This window comes from Pocillopora verrucosa, chromosome 2 (genome assembly GCF_036669915.1).
Source record: "Pocillopora verrucosa isolate sample1 chromosome 2, ASM3666991v2, whole genome shotgun sequence".
NCBI lineage: Eukaryota > Metazoa > Cnidaria > Anthozoa > Scleractinia > Pocilloporidae > Pocillopora > Pocillopora verrucosa.
Window position 1 is genome coordinate 832,098 of NC_089313.1, and position 20,931 is coordinate 853,028.

At 37.3% G+C, this 20,931-nt stretch overlaps 1 protein-coding gene across 2 annotated transcripts; it reads left to right on the top strand.

Annotated features, from left to right (window-relative positions):
• The first annotated feature begins 30 nt into the window (after window positions 1-30).
• LOC131782532 (small G protein signaling modulator 1) lies at window positions 31-20,088 on the top strand. Of its 2 annotated transcripts, none has more exons than XM_059099271.2 (21): window positions 31-507; window positions 2,582-2,625; window positions 2,859-2,934; window positions 5,029-5,211; window positions 6,151-6,328; window positions 7,864-7,931; window positions 10,273-10,556; window positions 11,205-11,385; window positions 12,028-12,321; window positions 13,119-13,257; window positions 13,904-13,968; window positions 14,060-14,208; window positions 14,943-15,011; window positions 15,109-15,747; window positions 16,263-16,387; window positions 16,712-16,794; window positions 16,930-17,039; window positions 17,203-17,299; window positions 17,542-17,653; window positions 17,904-17,959; window positions 18,344-20,088. In XM_059099271.2, exons 1-21 carry the CDS (start codon window positions 420-422, stop codon window positions 18,430-18,432), a joined length of 3,129 nt encoding a protein of 1,042 aa, XP_058955254.1. In that variant the 5' UTR covers window positions 31-419; the 3' UTR covers window positions 18,433-20,088. The 2 variants fall into 2 exon arrangements, with proteins under 2 accessions (XP_058955254.1, XP_058955255.1); XM_059099272.2 differs by lacking the exon at window positions 31-507 and adding an exon at window positions 2,445-2,482.
• Window positions 20,089-20,931: the final 843 nt, after the last annotated feature.

A 20,931-nucleotide genomic window follows, 5' to 3' on the forward strand; every position in this document is an offset into this window, starting at 1 on the left:
ATATCCCGGCGTACGGATATACAAACAAAACGCGCTACATAGTGAAGTTTTTGTGGCGTTTTTCAGCCTGTAATTCTACGGGCACATTTTTTTCTGCAGAATAACGGGAAAACGAATGATAAAGCAAATGTAAAGAGACGACAGAGCAGTGAGCAGGAATATATATTGCAATTTGTCAGCTTTCTCGATTTCTGCTTTCTAATTTCTCGTAACGTGACAACATGGAATCAATGTATTCGTAGCAATGGATTTTCACCTAAACTCTGAATCATTTCGAACACGTCTTACAGAAATTTTATCGTATGGAAGGTCAGTACGTCTTCAGGGACTGTGTGCTTCAAATCTGGGGATAAGCAGTCAGCACTTTTGGTGTAAAATCTCTGTTACCGAAGGGTGCGTAAAGACAGACGCGTTTGAAAATGAACGCTCTGTTGTTCCAGTTTATACAACCAAACAGGACGCCAAGCGACAAGACACTCTTAGGTGACATGGAAGAGGAAGATCCAGGTATGAAAATGTGTTATTTATCGCAAGTTTCCAAAGGTCTCTCAAGGCTTTGAACGTGTGAAAATTTTCACGAGAGAACTGGAACCGACTGACGAACAGAAACTCACGATGTAGGGACGGGAAGCGTTCAAAATTCCCCACCCCTAACATTTCTATCTTCGAAATATTTCCTTCAAGAGAATTTTGTAATGGTACATACGATTGCCGAGAGACTTATAGTCCCAGAAGAATTTGGAAGTGTTCTTATTGCCGCGGACGTTTCAGTCCAAAATAAGACGTCGTCTGGTACTTTTTTTCGAAGACAAAAGGATTACTTTATGTTCTAAAGAATTCGTTATTGATGTTTACGAGGCATAATAACTTTTGTCTGTTGATAAACTTTCGCTTCATCATTAATGGTATCATGTGCGGTAGACTAAACTGGAAACTCATCTGAATTCATAATTACTTGACAAATAATCTCTGCAAACTGCCAAATACGGCTCAGAACAAAACGAGGAATAGCAGAAAGTGAGCGCATTTGTTAAGAAATTTCTTTTGGGTTTGCAAAGGTTTTTTGAAGGAGTAAAATTGCTTAAAGTTTGGTTTCATTTTCACCGTTTACTTCAATTTTCTCCTGTTAAAAAAAAAACAATTAAGGAAAAGCCTTTCTTCTTGGTTTTGTTGGTTCGGTCAGCCGGCTTTCACTTCGCATTCTCATTGTTAGTTATCTTCTTGCTCAGTTAATCTCTGTGCCATTTTAATGCTAATTTTGAGCTTTAAGCAAGCATTGTGACTTGAATACAAATAAATTCCTTCTAACCAGACCTTTTTAACTTCAAATGATCTGCCCCTCGCCCACGCTTAAGAATATATTATGCTAAGCTGGGCGACATTTCCAGAATGATTTGGTGTAAACAGAGTGCCACGGCAAACGTGAATATTTCCTTTTAACTTGGCGTCTTTTTGAAGTCGGGTTTTCAAAATTTAATCGATATTTTTTTGGAAATTACACATCTTAAAAAAATAATAAACGTTGAACATCTCCCATCTGCTATAGAATATGGAGTCGCTGGTTTGAACTGAAATCGATCGTTGAAAGCAAAAAATCTGTCGGGCTGTCGGCTGTCAGCGAACTTGGTTCCACTGAGAGAGTTAAAAACGAATCTTACGCTACAAATTCTACGCGATATTTTGTTTTCAGACGATTCTTATTTTGAAATTTTGAATCAGACAACCGGAGGAATTTTAATAATACATTGAAATTACATTTTTAGTACAAAGAAGTGTTTTATGTTCGTCAGTGACATCGAGTTGTTAATCATACCCTTGAAAGTAATTTACTCCGGCCTGTTCATTTAAATTTTCTTCAGAAAACGATTTTATTTAGGTTCGCGACTCTTCAAAATAAGATTTCATTTTCAAGCTTCACATGTCACAAAATAATATTTTCATTTCTGTCGCAAAGGAGTATTTTGAAAGCACTTCAGAATTACAAAAAATATTTCGCTTGAGTTTGCGATATCATTTTTTTTTTCAAAATGGTGATTTGTTCAAAAACAGCAATAATTTTTCGCTAAATGCTGGTATCTCCTAATCGTAAACCAGACTCATCTACCGATCTAAGCAGTTGCATAATTCCATATTTCCATTTCAAAGGTTTTTTTTTTTGTTTAATTTCTGTGATAACCGAATGCACAGCTCGTTGTTATCGGTGGCAAGCGTTGTCGGCTCCTGACAGATGTTCACGAAGAGAAAAAGGGCCAAAAACACAAATAGGTAAAACCAAATAAACGTAATGAAAACACAGGGAAAATTACTCACGTTCTGACCAATAGAAATTTCTCAAAAATCAAAAAAATTTGCGAACCCGCTGGAACCGATAATGTATTCTGTAAGAATCTTGTTAACCGCGTGCTGTGATTGGTCCAGAATTTTTTTATTGAATATTCATATTATGCTGTTCTCCGGAAGGGCAAGATGGCTCCCTCGAAAGGTGAAATTCGCGAAGAACAAGTGTTTTATGGCACTTTCAGGGATTTTTCTGCAACGAAAAAGACAGGCTAACGTTGAGGTTTATTTTCGTTGTTTTCAGATGCGGAGGTGCGAAAGAAATTGTTGGAAAACCTCAAAAAAGAGGTAAAGCGAATTGCAGTTGTCGCTTGTGAAATTTAAACGTCGAGCGATCAATCACTTGATTTTTTTATTCCACAGCTCTATTTCGCTTCGCTCAAAGATACACATCTTTACACTCCATTTTGCAGTCATGCACTGGGAAAAGTTGTATGTTCATGTTTCCTTGGCAATGTTATGTTAAAAAGATAGAAATGCTCGTCTTTTTAAAAATGTTGACCTGTTTTGTCGATTCCCAGGTCAAACAACTTATGGAAGAAGCTGTCACAAGGAAGTTTATTCATGCAGACAGCTCTAGTATAACCTCCCTTTGTGGTAAGAAATATTGCATTTGTTTCCGACACTATTTTGCCGGCTGAAGAAAAATATTTAAGGTAGTAAAAACTCTGGTAGTGTTTCTGTATAGTGTTAGTTTTGATTGGGTATAACTTGCAAACATTTCCTTCGCGGTCGATCTGTGAAGTGTTGTATACTTGCTAAAACGGGAATTTAAAACGCGGAAGCAACTCTAGCTTCAGCGGACAATCCCGCCCTTTAGTTGAAGTAAGCTTCACAGAGTCACATAATTTTATTTCTTGATTCAGGGATCAGACATGGTTTTCACCTGTATGCGAACACTCGTACGGAAGTAGCAAGTCGACCAAATACGCGCTTTTGCAGGCATCAAACACAAAAATTCAAAACAAATAAACTCTGCTTGCGGCTTTGAAGGGGGTTTCAAACAACGCAGCCCACATCAAAAATAAAGAGTAATTCAAGCCTTATTTAAACTGAATTGACAGGCTGCGCTCGAAGGTTTTTAATCAGAACCTCTCATTGCTCATTAAAATCCAAGATTTGCCTTTCAGCTGTGAACTTGTGCGAAATGCGATTAAAATACTTTATCGACTGTCGAAAAAAAAAAAAATACAGGAGGATTTTTAACTATTAATGTAACGTGATGTTTTTTGGTTTAACTTTTTAAATTATAAAACACTTTGTATCCAGATAAATAAATTGCTATTTCCTAATAAAATTAGCAGTGTCTCGCGACCGACAATATCGGAAAATTTTATATTAATATGCAGAATTTAAACATGTTGCACCCCGTTGCCATTTCGTAATACTAGTTTCATTACAGGAGAATTTGTTAAAGTATCTTACTTTAAACTTTCCTTTCGGTGGGTATGGTTTGAAAAATGATGTAAACGTATCAAAACCTTTATAAAATTCGTGAAATGGAATTTTATATCAAGTCACTGTTTACACAGGGCACGATCTTAATTTTATCGTTGTTCACTTAGGCACGCAAGGTATAATTCTTGTACTTTTTGCAAGAGTTGTCTTGTTTCAACTAATGGTATGCTGTTCATGTCTCTTCATTTCCTCGATAATTATATGTATCTTAAATTTTATCCTCTAGACATATTTGTGCCTACTAGACTGGAACCAACATCCAATCTTCTTAACATCAAAAATGTACTGTTATAGTGTTGTTGTTTCAATTTGCAGAGAAGTGGTTCATGTAAATTTTTTGAGTTTGAGCGTGACATTTTTTTAATATTTTGATAGCCAAGGAAAGTTATAAATTATCAAAGATAGGCAAAGATTTCACTGAAAATTCAAACAGCCAAGAATACTAATCCTTTTAAAAATGAAATTGGCAACAGTAGAAAAAATGCAAGTTGGTGGGAGTGTTACTCAGCACGGTGAATAATTAAAATTCTCTTTTGTCGAGGGACAACATGTTCACTGTTTCACTTGCATTGAGGTAATGGCCCTCTTTAGAAATGTCACTTTGATGCATGGGTCAGAAAGGGGGAGGGGAGGGGAGGGGAGGGGGTGTACTTTATTAAGTCTTATTAAGTATGGCTTTGTGTCATGCAAAAGGATTCATTGAAACCTTGTAATTTTCTATGCTTGCAGCTATTGAATCAATTTAAAATTCACTGTACTCGGTATACTGGATATCTCAAAGTGTTATGTGTTATTTCTTTGTCTGTGACAAATTGATCCACTATGTCATTACCACTTTTTTCACTTGATCATGAATAGTCATAGATTCTTGGGAAAATAGACCTTCTCCTAGAGATGAATTTTAACCCTTTAACTCCTCAAAGTGATCAACACCTAACTTCTCCCTATAATATCCATGTATTATCCAGCAAACATGTAATGAGAATACTTAAACTTATCAGGTAGAAGTTATCTTTATCTAACACAAAGTTCTTACCAGTAATTTATAAGGTAATATGTAGCAGCTAGAGGAGAGAATTAAAAATCAGATCTTGATAGTTAGAGTGTTAAGAAATAATTGATTGACCAAGAACTGAGCATGTTTACCCAGAGCTTTATTGTGGTTTGAATATATTTTCTTACCATTTTTTTAAGGATTTGTTTTCAGTTTAGTTTTCTGTGAAATTTTTATAGGTGCTGTAGAGGCAGGTATTGCACATGGCTTGAAGAAAAGAGCCGCTGGTCTTCTTCCTGCCCAGGACACCCAGGCTGTTTTGGAAAAGCTTGCTCGTTTATCAGAACCTGCTGCTGAACTGGTCAAGAAACTCTCTGGGGAAGAGGAGAAAAGCAAGGATGGAACTAAGAACACATCAGCAGGTATATTTCAAGGAATAATAGTTGATATGTTGGGAGACCTCTAACCACCTCATCTCCAAAAGTGATTAACATGTAACTTCTCTCTTTAATGTCTGTAAATTATTGAGCAAGCAGCTAATGAGAAAACTTATATTGATCAGGTAGAAGTTGGTATCTTGATTTCATGCCAAATTCTCATGACTAATTTATAGGGAAATGTGTGCAGCAGCCAGGAGGAAAAATTAACAATCAAATCCTAGGAGTTAAAGGGTTGTACAAGCTTAAAGACCAAAGGGTCAGACCATGCAAGTCAAGACTAGTTTGAGTTAAATCTGATAGGTTGAAAGTGTGGTCTGACTTCTCTGGACTAACCACACAACTTAATATGCAGCGCAAAAAAGAAAGCTTGTACAATATTCTGTAAATATAACAGAACATAAATAAAGTAAATGTCTAATTTTACAGCTTCATTTGTAGATAAGTAATTACAAAACAAATGAACATAGCCACAGTCAGCAACACAACACTTTTGTTTGTAGAATCATTGGAACAAGGTTTCATGGAATTTTTTTTTTATTCATGAAAAATTTAATTATTGCCATGTTTTGAAGGCACAATTATTTTCTGCCCAAGGTTAAAGATTCACAGGAAAATCTCTTTAAAGAAAGTTACTTTAAAAAGTGGTTGTTTAAAATGTAATGTCAGCAAAACACTTTCCTCAACTCATACCTTCAAGGTCTCGAGAGCTCACTAAAGCATCTTTCTATTAGGTACAAAGGGCATACTAAAGGTATTTTTTAGATATATTTGAACACCCTTGTTGAGCATTTTGACATTTAAATTGGGGCTTAAAATGTTAATTTTAGTATCTGAACGTAATGTCTGCAACATGGAATCACCCATTGCTTTTGATACTCAGTTAAAAATTTTTCCAACTGACAGAATTTTTTATCTCATCAGGTTCTGCAGAAAGCCCATTACTCAAGTTGAAATTAAACTTCTCTGCGTTGAATGGAAGCAACAAGAAGATAAATGGATATAACATCAGTGGCCATTGTGGCAAATTTTTGTGGATTAGAATAGCTCTTTTAGAAAAGTTGCTGGGAAAAATTGTGGAGGATCTTCAAAATAATGCAAGGTAAGGGGAGTGGAGTATCTTGAAATAACACTACATACAAGTTTGAGAACTTGACAACTATCAAGTTGATAATCTAGCAGATTAAACCTTTAACTCCCAAGTCCTGATTGTTACTTCTCCCCTCAAGCTGCTATACATTACCATATAAATTAGTTACAAGAATTTGGTTTCAGATCAAGATAACAACTTCCACTTGATAAGTTTGAGCATTCTCATTACCATTATGCTGGTTGATTTATGGATAGTATAGGGAAGGGAGAAGTTACTTTTTAATCACTTCTGGGATGAAAAGGGTTAAGTTATTTACCTTGTCAGTCTCCTCTGTGGTAGTTATTCAGGGTTATATAGTAACTTAAAATTGTAAATATTTTTAAATATTTTATTTGGATTAAAAAAATAATGACAAGAGCAAAACAAGGACACCTAAGAATATGGTGAAAAAAATTCCCAATTATCGTGACAGAATTATGAATTAAAACTAAGAAACAAGTTTCACATTTCTTTTCAAAACTAAGTGTGAGAGGCACATTTATTTTTGATTTTCATAGTTTTCAAAACTGAAATCATTATTACTATTTTCATGGTTTTGACAATAACCTGCCAATTGTTTTATTCTTTTGATCACCACTGATTTTTATCTGTGGATGTCTTTTTTCTTAAGGGGTGGCAAAAAGGGATGACTTTCTCGACCTCATTAAAGGCTAATTTAGGATCCTGCATGGCCAGTGATTTAATATTACTTACTGTCAGTGGAAATGTAAGATAGACATAACATTTTTTTTGAAATTAAAAGCCAATGTTTGAAATTCACCTAGCTGAAGAAAAACTCTGGGTGAATTTCAAACATTGGCTTTTAATTAAAAAAAAATGTTATGTCTATCTTATATTTCCACTCACAGTAAGCAATATTAAATCACTGGCCATGCAGGATCCTAATTTATCCTCTTATGAAGTCAAGAAAGTCATCCCTTTTTGCTACCCAAATCCTTATAATGAGCCCTTTGACTTGAATGTTTTTCCCTAATGACATGTCCAGTACTTACCAAGAATGAAAAATTATTGGGTGGGAATACTTTTCCAGTGTCTAATGAAATGTATTTGAATCAATAATTTGGCCTCCCCAAAATTCTCAAAATCAGCCAAGATGGAATTTGAAACTAACCACAACCTGCAATGATACATGTAGCATGTTGCAAACTTTGCACAATTAATGATTTTGCATGTTATGTAAAGAATTGTTATTGTTTGCTTTTCTGTATGACAGTAATATCACAGGTCTGTTTTGACAGGTCACAACAGTACAATTAAGAGGCATTGATATGAATGTGGGCAATTCAAAAGCTTTTGAGGAAAAAAAAAAGCCATCAATGCATTAATTGCTTTTTAATGTATTATTTACTGTATATGTTTGTGTTCTTCATGTACACTGTATGTAGAGGGCGTGATAATTGCTATTATAATTGCCACAAAGCACAAGTGGTGGTAGATACTGACACTGAAGTGAACTTATGAAAGGTAATTTGTATGTTTTGCAGTCAATTTTATGAGCCTGAAGCCCTACTTAGTGATCCAGCTGATGGAAGAATATTTATTGAACTTTTAGGTAAGCGAATTACAATGAGCTTGCAAGGATTTACTTCCTTACTTCCTTAGATTAATGTTTTGTTAATTTTTGCTGACTGACTGACTGATTGAAGTTTTTTCTTAAAATTTATGTGACTTACTTACTTCTAAAACATTGTAAGTTACTTAATATCATTTGTCGAATGGATGGAAAGTTCAGCTAAGCATTTCATTGTTTTACATGTACTTTGACCTTCTGTCTGAGTGATTGGATTTTGTTATATAAATGTTTCTTGCTGTCTTTTAGAACAGATATTTAAAAAATACATTTGATACTTTATTATTTCCACTGAAAGGTTCTATTCATTTAATTTTAGACATAAATTCAGTTTATTATTTTTTGCAAATATTGTAATTTTGTAGGCACATCGCTAATTAGTTGCCTAAGTTTCTTCCTTATTTGCATACCAAAAACATGCAGTTATTGATGCAGAAAACTCATTTAGCAATCTTGATCCTTCATAAATTTATCTACTTGTTTCTGGAGTTTTTTTTCAGTGGCTATTGTTATTGTTAGAATTTATTACATGGGGAGACATATAGGAACCAGCCAAATTGCTTCTTTTCATTAAACAGAGATAATTTAAGTTCCATATTTATGTGGGGGCATCAGAATCAGTCATTGCACACACTTGCAACTTACATTGATTACCTTATGGTTCTTTGCCATCATCATTTTAAGAAGGAGAACGTTGCTGTTGATCCCCATTTGTCAGTTGCCACAAAATTAGTAACTGTTTTCATCAGTGATTGTATAGTGGTCTGCTTGACCTTTACACCTTAACATCACTGTTCATATTCTCCATACTGTTCTCTATATATTTCTTTAAGTGTTGACAGAAAGGAGAATTTGTTTCACAATCAAACAGATTTACAGTTGAATCTAAATAACTCGAGCTGGCCAAGGAATTGTGAAAAATCCAAGTTATTTGGTGTGTAGTCAAATTACTGAAGGATGAGATGAAAACCTGAAATAAGTGATAATTTAAAACAGGTTTTAGGAAAAAATTTCAGTATTTCCCTGGCAAATTTGCTTCTTCAGAAGAGTTCAACCATTGTTAGGCTCATTATAAAGGAAAATTTAAAACCATAAAAAAGAAACATTTTGCTTTCAAAAAGAAACATCTGAGGAAAAAAATTTTTCTCTTGCATTGTAATAAAAAGTGTTCAGGTTGGGGGTACTTGAACAGTTAATGTAATAAGTAAAACCAGTGGAAATCAAATTTCTTCAACTTCATCAGAAAATCAAATTTATGTACTAAAGTTGAAAATTTACAGATAGTCACCTGCAACTTGAATTATTTCTATGTTTGTTGGTTTAACATATTTTTCATTTCCATTTTTAGCAGTTTTGTCTGGGATTATTGTTATTTTGGCAACTCATGTTTAAAATGCAGTGTTAAAAAGAAAAAAAAAGTGAGCTTAGTATTTACATAAAGGAATCAATCAATTTGTGTTCTAAAATACATGAAATAGTTTAAATTCATGTTTACCTGTGACTTTTGAGTACCATAATCAATATCTTGATTGCCTTCAGTGGAACTTTGAGAGGACTTTTTAGAGTGTGTGTCTTTAAATTTGTATCGTTAGATAAAAGACAAAGATAAAACAACATCTTTTATTTAAGACATGAATGATAATAAGCTGTTGCCAAGCATATAGAAATATCTATACAAGATGTGTCATATGTATGCGAGCAGTATGTCATTGAAATATTAATTTGTTTTGTTTTGATTGTGTATTTCCAGATTAAATTGCTCATGCATATTCAAGGTTTAAATTTTCAACAAATTTTATTTGTACAACATTTGCTCTAAACAAAGCTTTTCACATAATTATGTGGTTAAGCTCATCAAATTGTACTGTAACAAAATTTTATTATGTGCTTCCAACAAACAGATGATCTGCAAACCAGCCACTTTATGAACATAGTTACTGTAGTTATTGTTGAAAATGTTTTTTAGAATGTATGATATACACATAGTTATTTGATAAAAGGTGGCTGTTTTTTTCTTTTTGTACCTTGAACTTCAAAGAGGGAATTAATCTTAAAGCCACAGAGATCTGCTGCTTATCACATTACATGGTGGTTGACTACAAGCTTTGGGAATGTAATAGTTAATGTCATAATTATTTTTATCATTCATATGTATGTGCACCAATTCTATGTAGAGTAGATCTTTAGGCCAAATTTCACAGACTGAGATATTTCTCAATTTATAATGCCGCATACATCTGCTTCCTCTCATTAATATTAATCTTCTTTGCTTAACCAAAAAGCATGTTTTACATTGTATTTTTCCTATTAAATTTACACACAGATGGTCCAAGTGCTTTAGACTTTTCAAAGATGAAAACACCAGACAGTTATTGGACTGATCCAACAGCGGATGAGCTTGTTCAAAGGCACAGAATACACAGTGGGTTATGTCAGCAGTCACCTACAACACCAACATCCCAGCGACCACAGCTGGGTGTAACAAAGGCCTCTTATGATGAAAACTTAGCAGTGGCCCCATTATTAGCAAGAGAACACATAGAGTCTCTTCACCAGAACTCGCATGCTGCCCTCCTGTATGGGAAAAACAATGTCTACCTTGAACCAGTGAGTAGATATGATATCAAGTTGTAATGAAATAAATTTCATTTGACCTGAAGCTTGGATCATGACTTCTTTGAGATATGTGTGCGATATCCTTAAACTTAAACATTTTTGGTAGATTTTAACCTATGGTTTCGTAATTTTTTTTTTGAGATGTTATGTTGGTTAGGAGTTCTTCATTATGCATTCATTCATTTTGCCATTGATCTTGATAATGGAGAATGATTTAACTGGTTTATGTGACTTGATTGATGTGTTAATACAAGTTGTACACTGTGTACAATCTGTATACATGAATAGTGTGCATGTTATGGTTTATTACTCTGGATGGAGGGACTGAAATAAATTATCTTTTTTGATGGTCTAAAATACTTCTACTGCTAATAAATTGTTTGTTTGGAATTTAGTTTAAAAGAAAAATTGCATTGCTAGCTGGACAGTTTTAATTGTGTGGGAAATTATTACAGTCTTACCTCTTTATTGGTAAAGTTGATTTCTGATTGTCTTTCATCTGGAAAAAGTACAACTTCATGCACATAGAGTTAATTAACTGATAATTAAAAGTATTCATGGCTATGAATTATTTCCAGTCTTTTGACCAAAAAATACTAAATGACCTAGCATTTGTGTAACTGTTTTTTTTTTTCACAGCATGAAGAACACCCAATTGCTGGATACCTGTCACTACATAAAAGCAATGAGAGTTTGCTGCTGAAATGGACACCTAATAAGTTGATGAGTGGTTCCTGTGAGCGAGAGAAGAGCCAGTTTTGGGATTATGCACTGACCGTGAACTTAAATGATGTGGTGTATATTCACTGTCACCAGCATGGTAAGGCTGTACAGGACATACACTTTGTTTAGCTTACAACAATTTTACTTCATCCTTTAAACCTTAAGAGTGATCAGCATCAAATTTCTCATTACAGTAGTACTTCTGAATTGTTCATTAAGATCATGGGAATAAAGGAGATTATCAACAACTTAAGAAGCTTTTTCATTGTTAAAGGAATTCTCCTTGTTATAATACTAAAGGAAATATACCAAGAAGAGATTGGAGAATGTAGATACTGATGATAGGGTGTAAATGGTTAACATACAAATATGTAAGATTCAGTATCCAGTGATTAGTTTGAAGCTAAGTTCTGTTATTGGTAAGGATTTGACATTTTGTAGAGAGTGCATTGGATTGATTTTCACAAACCAAACCAAAACCAAGTATTACTTCATAATCGCAATGGCCAATTAGAACAAAGGAAAGATAGGTTTCTCAAGGAATTGAAGAGAGCTTTAAGTATAAATTAACAAATTGCTAGAGGTACAGGAAAATGCAAGTTACCAAGTTTTAGTTTTGTAGGTGATTGGTTGAGAGGTTACTACAAGTCTTTCAGACCAATCACAGAGCAGATTAAAGGAAAACTAAGGCAATCCTTTCTTACTTTCTGATACTCAAATAAAATTGATTGCATTTCAGGTGGCTATGGAGTGGTTATTCTCATAGGACAAGATGGAGTCCAGCGTCCACCAATCCGTTTTCCTACAACTGGGTCTCTGTTGTCATTCTTAAACTGTCTTGAGAATGGTCTCCACCCTCATGGTGAACTTGACCCTCCATTGTTTAACCCACGCTCCAAGGGCCTTGCCCTTCCCAGCCTGAAGAAACCACTTTCAGGATCTAACTTGCCACTGATGTCTTTCTCCAAAGGAGAAAATACAAATCAAGATTATGTCTTTAGACTTGTTTCTGGAACAAAACCTGATGTTGTTGGTGAGTACTTAATGATTTGACAATTTCAGACGTGTTTGAAAAGAGTTCTTCTCGGGAATAAGTAATTGTATTGTGTTTCAGCCTTTGTGTGTGTGGGGGGGGGGGGGGGGCGGGGGGGGTGTACCAAGGTCACTTTTTGCTGGGTTTGTGCAGCTGGTCTCTCAGAACCCCTACTTCACTATAATATATTCTTGACCAATTATACACCCCATGTTAGTCACTTTTGGTAATACAGTAACAACCTTTAACTGTGAATCTTCCCATTTTTAAATCCCTAGTTACCAGAATCTTCCATTCCCTAAGATCCCAAAATGAGTGACCCCATTCTAATAACTCCATTGACAATGCAACCCCATCATTGTCGATCCAGTTTTAAAAATGCGACGTCCTCTAGCGGCACATCCCTATTATTCTATTACTAGGAAGTACTCCCCTCCCCACCCCTCAACTCTCCCCCCCCCAGGTGTTTCAGTTCATGATTACTTGTACTTGAAAACTAAAGAGACGCATACATTATATGGTAATCGTAAAATCTGGGAGACACTTCAGAATTCAAATAAGGCATTGCATTTTGCCGCTTTAGTTGGATTTTTGTTTTCCGTCAAGTCCCCCGCCCCCTGCTCCAATAAAGCCTCCTTGCTAATGAAACCACATTAGGAAGCCATGGTGCTGTCACAAGATAGAAAGGTTTTGTGTTCATTCACAAGGTAGTCCTGAAATAATGATAATAAAGAAATGATAAATGTAATTTGTTGTCTTAATATTTTTGTTGTTCATACTCGATGCTATGATTTCAGTGTCCGAGGAAATGGATAGATGGTCCTCCCAAAGATCTTCCAAGAAGCAAGGAGGGTTACCATGGAGACGTCAGGACCTAAGTTCAAGGTTACAGTCCAGCTTTAGACGAAACCAGAAACAATCCTCGCCTCACACAAGGTTAGTTCTGGAGCACTTTTTTTAAACAACAATTCGCAAATCAATAACGACAAAAAAAGCCTACATTTAGTTTTTCGAGGAGGAAGACACTTCCTGCCCTTTGCGCTGGTGCTGTTTTCCGTAACATTAAGGGACTCGGCGTATTGACATCCCCTCCCGTCCCGTCCCGTCCCCTCTAGACATATGACAATCCATGGAAAGTAGTTCTTGGCATTTCATCAGGTTTCCCCGACAGCTCACCGGCAGTCATTTATACTCTTGGTTGAAGAGAAGCTCTATCAGAAAGGAAATGTCTTCCTCAACAACACAGGACAGTGACTTAGGCAGCGCTTGAACCCTGAATCTCTCATAAGTTCTGAGTTCTGAGTTCAGTGCCAACGCGTCTCTCACCCTGTAATCACAATGACGACGATGACGGTCATGATGACGATGACGATGTCGGTGACGACTTCGATGACGATGACTATGACGATAATGATAGCGTTATGATGACGCAGACGGTAAAAAATAATCATAATGGTGATGATGATGACCTTGACGATGACATGATGTTGATAACGATGTTGATGTTGATGATAATAATAATGATGATGACGATGTTGATGATAGTAATAATAATTTTCTTGTGTGCGGTTTTGTTTACTAGGGAATGTCTCAGCACTGCATGCGAAACTATGAGACGACAAATCACTTTAAGAGCTTTCAATGGATGTAAGTTAACCTTGATTATGTAGATTCCAAGTTATATTAAAACTCCTGAAGTGATTTATGTGCTTAATAAGTGTTCATGCTTTTTCATCAGGGTTTTCGTACGTGCGCCACCTCAAAACAGTTAGAACGCATTTGTTATGGCTAGTTAATCACAGCAACACCAATTCCGAAGAGAACGGAGTCGATTACGCCCAGGGACTTACTGAACAAACATGGAGAAGCATGTGCAGTAATGGAAAGGTAAAATCTTTTTCGTTAGAACCGAGCAGGCTCTGGTACGAGTGGAAGAGCGGCGCGAGAAGTCGGCTTCGTTTGCAAGATGGCGACGGAAGCAATTTCCGCGCCAGGCCCTTCGCCGGCTCCTTGCGCCAGCTACCTCGTCTCTCGCGGCTTCGCCGGTCATGCCACAGCGCTTTAGGCAGATGTTACCAGGAAGTTTAGTCGTTTGCATGAAGCGAGATAGCCTGTAAATGAGTTTTAATAAGCGCTGCGGAGCCCATTAGCTGCCGCTGATTGTTTCTCGTGGCTTACTGGCTCAAGGTGAGATAAACACACCAGTGGCTGGATGATGAGAATAATGAATAGTCATTAGTCTATGTTTCTATCTTTCCCTCTTCTTTTCCAAGAAATTCAGGTTTCTTGTTAAGTGATTAGCTACACAGTGTTATTTCTCTGATTGTTTTTGCTCACATTTTTGGTTTAAACTTTTATCCTATGCTTATTTAGACATGCTTTGGTCACTGGGTTCCTTGAAGGAACCTTTGTTAGCTCATAAGCGCGTTGCATGACGTGTCAAAACGACGGTTGCGAGAGAGACATAGCATGAACAAGTAGCTGTATGAGAAAAAAAAAATACCTAGCTTGTCTCGATGCATTGTGAGCTTCACATGTAGTATCCTAGAGACCACTTCTCGAGCCGGAGCCGTAGTTGCAAAAGTAATTGCCATTTTTTTTACCAACTGATCATCTTCCAGGTTAATGACGAGGATAAAGTTAAGAAGTATGTCTACTTCGGCGGAGTAGAACACTCCATCAGAAAAGAGGTAAGATCATCAACATGGTAAATTTAATCACTGCTAACCAGCGAGCATGAGAATGTTTTTGCCTGAGAAGGTATTTTATGTTACATCTTTCCTTAAGGTGTGGCCTTATTTACTGGGACACTACAAATTTGGAAGCACACCTAAAGATCGTCAGGCAACTGACAAGGCTGCTAACGAAGAATTTCGTTCCATCATGGAGGAATGGAAAGAAGTAGAGAGTGTGATTCGACAGCACGAGAAAGAACAAGAAATGGATGGTATCTCTATGGACAGCACAGGCAGTAGAGATGAAGTCTTTGAACAGTTGGAAATGATCAGTAGCGGCTTAGAAAAATCTGAGAATTTCAATCGTCAGAGGGTCAGTATCGAGGAACCCGAGATTGAAGGACTTGATGAGGCTGCAAAAGCCAGGTTAATGAATGGACAGCTTATTATTCCAGCGAAAAATGGCGATGATGCCGAAAGTGGGTGTTGTAGCGACTGTGGGGAAGACAATGGCAAGTTCATGTCAATGTCAAGAACATGCCAGCGATGTAGCAAGAGATTTCATTCTGCTGTGGAAATGAACAGTCACGGGACAGGTCACGTTCCAAATGGCCATGATTCCACGTACAGTGACACCAACGCGCGGGAGGAGTCACAGCAGACCAGTCACGACACGGACACGGAGGTCCCAGTCCTTTGTAAACAATGTAGCCAGGGAAGCATTGGGTCTAGAGCATCGTGTCCATACTCGGTGAGTAGCTATCTTTTTCAAGATACTTGAGATCAGAGGTAGGTGTCCGTAGTCAGATCGAGGTGTCTATACAGCTTGTTTTGGCGCTTGCCTACATAATTTAGACTTGATGACACTGTCTGCTTCTCGTCTTCACCAAGGAATATCACTGAATATGAAGGCGAATTTTTAGGAAACGTTACAAACTTGAAGTGAAGTTACCGTGCATAAAAGAATTCCTCCCTTCAACTGCTTCATGCTGTGAAAACTGGGAGGCACTGAGTTATGTTTGGCTAGCCTTTTTGTGATTTCTAGCAGAACTTACCAAGGTCCAGATTCAATGCTATTTTAACTTTTCCTTCGATCGACTTTTGAAGACTCGCTATACCCCCCTTATATACTATAAGAACAAGAACACCTGTTAAGAAACGCACGTGTGTAATACTATAATCATTTAAACAACTTTTTGAGAAACGATGTCTTTGCTCATAGTTGTTATTACTGATCTTCAATGATTTGCCCGATTATTCTCCCAGACTGATCTCCTTGATGACTTTGGTTTAAATCTTCATCGAATCGAGAAAGATGTCTTGAGATGTGATAGAAATTATCCATACTTTACTCACGAAAACCTTGATAAACTAAGAAACGTCATTAGCAGGTAAGGCTTGGTTACAAAATCGACACTTTTCTTGAATGGGTTACCGTAGAGGGTCCGAGCGGATCAATGTTAGTATCTGAGCAACTCCGCACCTACTCCTCCCCTAACCCCGCAACAGTCAACTGATAACAACTTAGGGCTAATGCCGGGTTAGGGGAGGGGTAGGTGCGTGGTTGATCAGTCACTGACATTGATCCGTCCGCGAACCTAGCGACTGACGCTTGGAGTGCCTGAGTAAAAGTCATCTTCCGAGTCAAGTGAAGGATGTATCATGACTCGTGTTGGTGATTTTCGCGTTTGATTCTGTAATGTTTTTACTTGCAGTTACGTGTGGAAGACCTTGGATGTTGGTTACGTTCAAGGGATGTGTGATCTCGTTGCCCCATTGCTTGTCGTCTTTGACAATGGTAAGTTGCTGCACTCATGCAGAACGACCAAAAAAGAATGGAGGGTTGTAAACACTTCTCATGTCATCCTTGTTTATTTGTGAGTTATCTTTTGTCGTTTCCGCGACTGTAAAGGTGTTTCTCTTCTTTTCTCAGAGGCGATAACCTACAGCTGTTTCGTGGATCTCATGCAGAGAATGAACAGTAACTTCCCACACGGCGGAGCTATGGACACGCATTTTGCAAACATGAGATCTTTGATCCAAGTACGTACCTAAATAATTCATTCGATCCAAGTGATAAAAGAGCGATGAAAACTCCTGCATTTTATCGATTATGCATTGGAGCAGCTTACGTAAGTAATATCATATCAACGCTTTTTTACCATGTACATGGAGTTATTAAGTTTTTGTCTCACTATTTTTGCAGATTCTCGACCCTGAAATGTTCGAACATCTTCAGCAAAATGGCGACCTCACACATTTCTACTTCTGCTACAGATGGTTCCTTCTTGACTTCAAACGAGGTTTGTGGCCACACACCCTGACATAGCACAATAGACATACAGACGGAGTTATGTGCGTAGATACAAACAGATAGACAGATCGACATGCATGCAGGCGGGGAGACACCGATAGACTGACCGACTTACAGTAGTACGCAAGAAGATAGATGGAAAGACAGATAGACAGGCGCAAACAGACAGACGTCAAGTGAATCATAACAGTTTAGTTATGATGGTTTGCTTTCGTGTTCATATTTTTACAGAACTTCTCTATGAAGACGTGTTTGTAGTGTGGGAAATCATCTGGGCAGCTAGACACCTTGCCTCAGAACACTTTGTTCTTTTTATCGCCCTTGCACTGCTTCAATTTTACAGGTAAAGGAAAAAAACTGATTTTTGACTGTTTCCTTTGGCACGGGCGTTTTTTACGGAATTTTCAACAGGCAAGCGAATCCACGAGGAGATGTTACCAAAGATGAGTTGGCTAACTGTCGTTTTAAAAAAATATAAGAGTAACTTTCATTTAATGGTAGCCATCAATATCAAACATATCTCACTGTCTCAGTATGAAAAGAAGTGTTTTAATGTGATGAGAAACTCTAAATCTTACCTTCTTGTCTTACAGGGATATCATTTTGGACAACAAAATGGACTTCACAGACATCATTAAGTTCTTCAATGGTATTGTAATCTATTTCCATAAGTGATAAGACTGCCCCTATCCCTTATTGCCTGATCTCTCCCCCCCCCCCGCCTTAACTCCCGCTTATATGTCTCTTGAGTTATTGCCCCATCTACGTCTCACCCCCTCCCCCCGATCCTCCCTTTTTAATAGTGGGGACTTTGTAAGAGTCCCCACTCAAAAGTCTCAACCTTCATCGCAAGAATGAAATCACTTAAACAAAACGATCACAACAAGTTGGGAAGAGAAACTATCTTGTATAAAACTATAAAAGCCTCCCATGGTGTCAACCCCCATTTTAAAAAGTCTACCAAATTGTAAAGGCCAAGGGTTATATCCGGGATTTACAATGTATGATTGATAACTATTTGCCGTCTCTTTAGAAATGGCTGAGCGTCATAACGCGAAGGCGGCACTGAAGGTCGCGCGGGGTCTGGTTGCAAAAGTACAAGACCTTATCAAGAACCAGTAAAACAGGATAAACGCTGGTAACGCAAACGACATAACCGAGAATGAATGGACTTAGGAAATATGTTCTTTATTATTTAACAAGCTCAGAGCTTTAAGGTATTGTGAGGTGGAAGTACAACAGACGACGCTTAAAAAAAGCAATGGCAGTAGATGACCAACTACAAAGTGTTAAGTTTTGTAAATAGATTGTTATCCGTCGCCGTTGTAGACATCTTTTGGGCAATTTTAAGTTATTAATAATGAATGGATATATTTCATTGTAACAGACCAGCTACATGTGCTGGTGTAACACTCAAGCAGCGGGTCATAAATTATGTAATTGTAGTTGTGTATAAAATTAATGTTCCGATCCAGCTCTGAAATGTTTGGGTGGTGGTAGGAGCGGGGGGGGGGGGGGGAGGGAGAGGGGGGAAGGAAGGGGTCCTCTTCCCTAACTTAGTGGAAACAGTTAAATAGTTATTTAAAATCGTTATTTAAAGCAAGTAAACGGCAACGTATTGCATATGATCTTTCATTGTTGATGACTTTCGGTGACAATTGTTAACTAATTTGTCTAGTTCTGTTTATAAGCTACACCTAGAGTGCCATGTGGAAAACAGATTAGCATTTCTTAATTTTATTGTAATGTTTTTAAAATGTTGTTATCGAGAGCCACAAAAGTCCAAATATGCTTGATGTTAGTCATTAATTTGCCATCGAATTCAGTAATCATACTATATAAATTGAATATATTTTGGTACCCGCTCGTCGAGTTGTAGGCACCCGTTAATGAGGTGCAGGGACATGGTACAGGTTCGTGTTCCCTAAAATTGCTTCAATTAGTTTTTTGTGTTGATACCAAAACGTTTGGTTTATCAAAAATTGGAAAGTTGAGGTCTGTAAACCGAAGAATGTCTGGTTGATAATTTACTTAGCCCATGCTAAACTCATAATTATTGATTCTTTATAAATTTAAGTATTTATTAGCTCACAGCTACTATACGTTGGGACGAATCAGAGCTGCTAGTAAAGTATTTATAACAAACAAAGTAAAACAGTAGACAAAAATACCAAATCAATCGGTTCCTTTCATTTGATTTTTTTACGGTATTCATAAGCCTGCGTGGCCTCGCGATTAACTTTTTTGTGAGGTTTCCGCGCTATAAAAGTGGTTCTGACGCATGCTATCCTTTACAGAAGTGGCATTTATTTTTGTAGCTTTTTGAATTTCTATGTTAGGTATATTGTTTCCTTATCGAACAGGCAGCTCTACTATTATACTCTGATATGTTTACTTGTTACTGAGTAATAAGTCAGTTTGGGGAAATTTTCAATTGACTGTCAACAGCCATCTGCGCCGTAATTGGTCGAGAACATATGTGCCATTCTCTGAACCAATCAGACGAAAAGTATAAGTCAATCGTGTCTCGTCAACAGTGTTTTCCCGCCCTTTTGGTAGTTTACCTGTTATTACTTTGAGTTTTAATTGGCTAATGATGGTGTTTATCTTTGTTATGATTGGCCGTTGTGATTGCTTCGGTTTTGGTTTGTCGTAAGTCAATTGAAAACTGCTCTGGTCAAGTGACTTCGTTTTCAGGGTGCTGTGGAACAGAAAGAGGGCGAAGTGTATTGTACAAACAAATATGCGACAATACAAGTAAAATGAAAATATAAATGATGCAGTAGTTTCCTTATTTCTGATTTTTCGTGTCGCCAAAATGACACTTTTCTGATGTCAGGGTGCATACATCAACTTGTTTATTACTGATTGAATAATCCACCTAGCAGCTGTTCAGTGGGTTGTCACGCAACGCTCCCCTCATGAATTCCAGAGAAGGCGCGATGGAGACTAATGGGTTGTATTCAGCCTTGTTCGCTCTGTCCTTCTCATCGTCAAGAGGGTTCACACAAATACATAAGGGGATGTCTAACTCACTACGCCCATAGGCACGATGATCATCTCAAACCCAGTCCCTCTTCATTTCACATCAGTCGAGTTGTGGGTCAGGTCCTGGAGGGGTTATTCCCATGAAAAGGATTTATAGGTACATGTCACCCCACAGGCTGTGATTCTAAGTATTCTTGGTCTGAAAAGGGGAATAGACTTTGAGTATGTTCGTTCAAATTAGGTGTGGGTTACAAGGGAACGCCAGGAGTGTTAAAATAAAACTTACTCGTCTTTTCAACACGAAATGACTAATAGGGAAAGGAAATTAACCAGACGTTACCATTGAGCTGAATTTCTGGGTGAATTTAATCCGCTCTTGACATCTGCAGAGATGAGGCATTCAACAATTTAACAAAGTGTTGTAGGTCTGCACCAAAGAGTGTAGCTCTTAGGAGGCTCTTAGACCTGTATCTGTAGTAACAGTGAACCCCTCTGTATGGTTTTACAAAATTCAGGGAAAACTTCCCAATAACTTGACGTTCCTCGTGCCAGCGTAACTGACCGGTATGTTCTCTGGTGTGTTTAGCTGCAAGTTCGTGAAACAGTCGGCACAAGTCGGGAACACTCGTACAT